The sequence below is a fragment of the Odontesthes bonariensis genome, chromosome 16 (genome assembly GCF_027942865.1).
Source record: "Odontesthes bonariensis isolate fOdoBon6 chromosome 16, fOdoBon6.hap1, whole genome shotgun sequence".
Lineage (NCBI taxonomy): Eukaryota > Metazoa > Chordata > Actinopteri > Atheriniformes > Atherinopsidae > Odontesthes > Odontesthes bonariensis.
Window position 1 is genome coordinate 32,772,829 of NC_134521.1, and position 4,251 is coordinate 32,777,079.

Sequence of the window (4,251 nt, forward strand, 5' to 3'; positions counted from 1 at the left end):
TTATTTTGATGCCAACACTTTATTGGACTTAAACAACTTTGATAAAAAATTCTGTATCTCTTTGGACTGCAAACCATAAATGATGGGATTGAGGCTGCTCGGGATGATATGATACAAAACAGAAGCGAGTTTCCTGCTGTCCGAATACTGAGGGAAGCGATGCAGGGTAATGATGGCCATTCCACTGAACAACATGATCAGATACACCACCAGGTGAGTGCTGCAGGTCTTCAAGGCTTTGCTATTCAGAGACTTGTTCTTACTGGTCAGACAGACGACTGTAATCTTGGTGTAGGTGAGAACCATGCTGCCTATGGAGGCTGTAAACAGGACCACAGTGAAGGTGAGACCGTAGATGTTATTAATGAAAACGCTCTCACAGGAGAGATTAAATAAAGCAGCATTGTCACAGTAGGGGCTTTTCATAAGAGTCCTGCATCGGTTCAGCCGGATGGTCAGACCGAGCAGAATCCCGACCAAAACCAAGGGGACTCCCCAGGCAGAAACCGTCAGAGTTATCAGCATCCTATTCGTCATTATCACAGCGTAACGCAGAGGATTACAGATGGCAACATATCTGTCAAAGGCCATGATCATGAGCACCGTGTGAGACGTGGTGCCGAACATGTGTGAGGTGAAAGCCTGAACCACACACTCATAATAACTGATGAGTCGCTCAGACGGAAGCCGTAACATGTCGATCAGCAAACGGGGCAACATGATAGAGTTACCCAAGATGTCATTTGCAGACAAATTACAGAAGAGGAGATACATGGGCTGATGGAGGCTCTTATCAACAAAAACCAAAACGGCAAGGCCAAGATTAGCGACTATAATAAATAAGTAGGAGAAAAGGATGAACAGAAACACGGGGTATGTGGATTCCTGTGAGACGTTTAAACCTTCCAGCTGCAGCGTGAAGCTGTTGTAGGTGTAGCCTTCCACTGACCTGAAAGGACAAAACAAGGTCTTTGACTTCACAGGTAATCTGATCTCTGCATCTGAATCTATTTTATGTTACAGTACAGCCTTTCCAATTTACACAAAACTGTTAGTTTGCACAAGACGAACAAGAAGAAGACAGATTGTATACTTGTTGCTCGTGCTGAGCCTCATCCCCTGAAGCTGAAGTGTTAGGCTGCCGGGAGGATCGTGTTCCATCTGAGCTTGTCTGAAGGAAAAGCAGAGATCAGAGAAAAAGGGTTCAAAGCAAAAACTAAACCAGAGGACCTAAGCAAAGAAAAACATTCACATTTTGCACATCACAAACTTAAAGAAATTTACTTTTAACGGTAAACTGTTTTCCCATCACATTCAGCTACCGGCCCAACACCTTGAGTGAAGTAATAAACTGTCCAGTGAATCACCCTTCAGGTTTATACTTTCTCTCGTGTGCATGTCGAATAACGTGCATGCGTTTTATGAACGTCACTGATCTCAGGGGAAGTTTTGATCTTCTCCTGGAAGAACATTTTGTTCTACACCGGTGGAGATATTGCACAAGAGAAAGTTATTTACAGAGTTTAAAAATTTAACTAAGAATCTGAAATTGAGATGAAGGCTTCATGTGTATGGGGTGATGACCAGAAATTATCTAAACACCTCACCAGCATAAGACTCCAAAACTTGGACGACCTTGGACGAGCACCAGCTGGCTCCAGTGCCAGATCCATAAAATACTCAAGAAGGGAATTAAAGATCTAGTCAAGTCAACTTTATTATCAATGCTGCCATATGTACAGGACATACAGGGAATTGAAATAGCGTTTCCCTCTTATCCCTGGCGCAAACAGCAATAAACATGAAAATAAAATATGGTGTAGAAGATAAAATAAATATATTAAAAAATCTACATATACAAGCTAAAAAACATAAGAAAAGAATCAAATCTGTTGGGGGTTTTCCGGAAGGTGTTGTGGTTTCTTCTTTATCCAGCAGATGGCGCCAGGGAGTCGGTGGGCTGAGTTTTTCCATCCAACTAGGCACACCTGTGATCTATTATCCTTCATCAGGAAGGAGCATTTGAGGAGCATGCTGCCAGTCCTCCAGTGTCTGAGTGTTAGCCATATTTGGTAACTTCAAGCCCCTACGTTTGCCTCTAGAGAATCTCTTGCAAAAACTTACCTTGTTCCAAGGTTCCCTCAGTTCCACGCCTGGTTCCTGCCTGGTTCACAGAGCTCTGAAATCTCACCTACAAGGTTCCGTCAACCTCCAACCCAAGTTACTTCAGACTCCTTTCCTCGCTTCTTGGTCTAGATCGAATCCTGTCCGCTCTCCACCGTGCTCCCAAGAAAGGCGCAAGACCACCTGAGAATCCACAGACCACTGGAATAAGAAACCCCAGCAGCCCCCTTGGTGGATCATCCCAAAACTCCCAGTAAGCTGCACTTCAAATAAGTACTGGATCCGATTCACCATCTCCAAACTCACCCTGTTCTGTGCTCTCTCCAAAGGACCCGTTCCTGTGTGTAACCCCGACCCGAGTCCCAGGAGAATTATCTTGCCGTATTTTCACTCCAACCTGTAAAATAAACCTTTTAAAACTTCCCTGAGTCTCCTGAGAGTATCTGCATTTGGGTCGGACAAATTGATAAAACCAATCTCTTTTCAGTCTGCGGTGGAAGTAGAGGTCCTGCTGAGTTTTCCTGGCCAGTGATGCGGTGTTGGTGCTCCAAGAGAGGTCCCCAGTAAGGTGCACACCCAGGAACGTGGGGCTGCTCACTCTCTCTTGGGCAGCACCATTTATCATCAGTGGAGGGTGACTGGTGGGGGCTCTCCGGAAGTCGACAACAATCTCCTTCGTCTTATCCACATTAATAATAATAATAATAATGACTTGGTTTTATATAGCGCCTTTCAAGTAACCCAAGGTCGCTTTACAAAAAGGAGATGGGGCTAGGGAAAAGAGGAAAGAAGAGGGGAGGGGGTAGAAATGGGGATGGGGCCAAGGTGATTAAGGACCATAGGCCTCAGTGAATAAGTGGGATTTGATGTGCTTTTTGAACGTTTCCAGTGTGGGAGCTTGGCGGATATGGAGAGGTAGACTGTTCCAAAGAGTGGGGGCAGCAACACAGAAGGCTCGGTCTCCAAAGGTCCGTAGTCTGGAGCGGGGAGTGACGAGCTGGTTCTTGTCAGAGGACCTCAGGGACCTTGGTTGGGAGTGTTGCTGGATGAGATCGGAGAGGTACTGGGGAGCAAGAGTGTGGAGGGATTTGTATGTGAGGAGTAGGATTTTGTAGGTGATGCGTGACTTCACTGGGAGCCAGTGAAGGTGTTTCAGTGTGGGGGTAATGTGTTGCCACCGCTTTGTGTTGGTGAGGATCCTGGTAGCCGAGTTTTGGACACGCTGTAGTCTGTCCAGTGCTTTGTTTGGAAGACCATAGAGGACACCATTACAGTAGTCCAGATGGGAGGTGATGAAGGCATGGATCAGAGTCTCTGCAACTGGGTCTGACAGTGAGGGCCGGAGTCTGCAGATGTTTGTGAGATGGAAGAAGGCGGATTTGGTGGTGCTACTGATATGAGCTTGGAGTGAGAGGTTACAGTCCAGGATAACACCCAAGTTGCGTACTTCTTGGGAGGGCCTGATTGTACAGCCATCAACATTCAGTAGGACATCCCCAACTTCCTTGGACTGAGATGGAGAGGCCACCACCATGAGCTCTGTCTTGATGTTGTTCAGTTTGAGTAGGTTGGTGGCCATCCAAGTATTAGATTCGGTTCTTTTAGTAGGAGGCTCAAGAACGGACCGCAGTAATTCAAGTGAAAATGAAGTGTTTATTGGTAGTCACACATCAAAGCATATCAGCGCTGGGCTCAGTGGAACAGAGCTCCCGCAGGAAGTCTGTCAGACTGGCCATGATTTCCGGTTATCATGTTTATTTATAGTCTCATAGGTTGGACTCACATTCGACCGAGTATGATTGGACATGAGTAGGTTCAACATGCTTCGTCATGTTAAAATTGGCTTTGTTCTTAGACATTATGAATGAAATAGGGCTCAGTACTTTTCCATTATGACCTAAAGTGATCCAGGAGTAGAAAGACAAAACAATCAGGAAAGCCTGGGAAAGCAAGGGCAGATTCACACACACACATTGTTTTGGGCTGATCCAGAGAATATGACGAAGCATGTTGAACCTACTCATGTCCAATCATACTCGGTCGAATGTGAGTCCAACCTATGAGACTATAAATAAACATGATAACCGGAAATCATGGCCAGTCTGACAGACTTCCTGCGGGAGCTCT

At 45.6% G+C, this 4,251-nt stretch overlaps 1 protein-coding gene across 1 annotated transcript; it reads right to left on the bottom strand.

Annotated features, from left to right (window-relative positions):
• Nucleotides 1-3,703, bottom strand: LOC142401386 (olfactory receptor 8G17-like). Its single transcript, XM_075486784.1, has 3 exons — nt 3,006-3,703; nt 1,094-1,171; nt 1-949 (listed from the first exon to the last, which is right to left on the bottom strand). The coding sequence occupies exons 1-3, from the start codon at nt 3,701-3,703 to the stop codon at nt 1-3; spliced, it is 1,725 nt and encodes a 574-aa protein (XP_075342899.1).
• Between the last annotated feature and the right edge of the window lie 548 nt (nt 3,704-4,251).

Excerpts from the sequence above, each read along its gene's own strand:
- LOC142401386 (XM_075486784.1), bottom strand. The coding sequence starts at position 3,703 with ATGGCCACCAACCTACTCAAACTGAACAACATCAAGACAGAGCTCATG. Across the intron at positions 1,172-3,005 it reads CAAGCTCCCACACTGGAAAC|ACAAGCTCAGATGGAACACG; the intron begins GTTCAAAAAGCA and ends CTTTTCCTTCAG. Across the intron at positions 950-1,093 it reads AGGCTCAGCACGAGCAACAA|GTCAGTGGAAGGCTACACCT; the intron begins GTATACAATCTG and ends TTGTCCTTTCAG.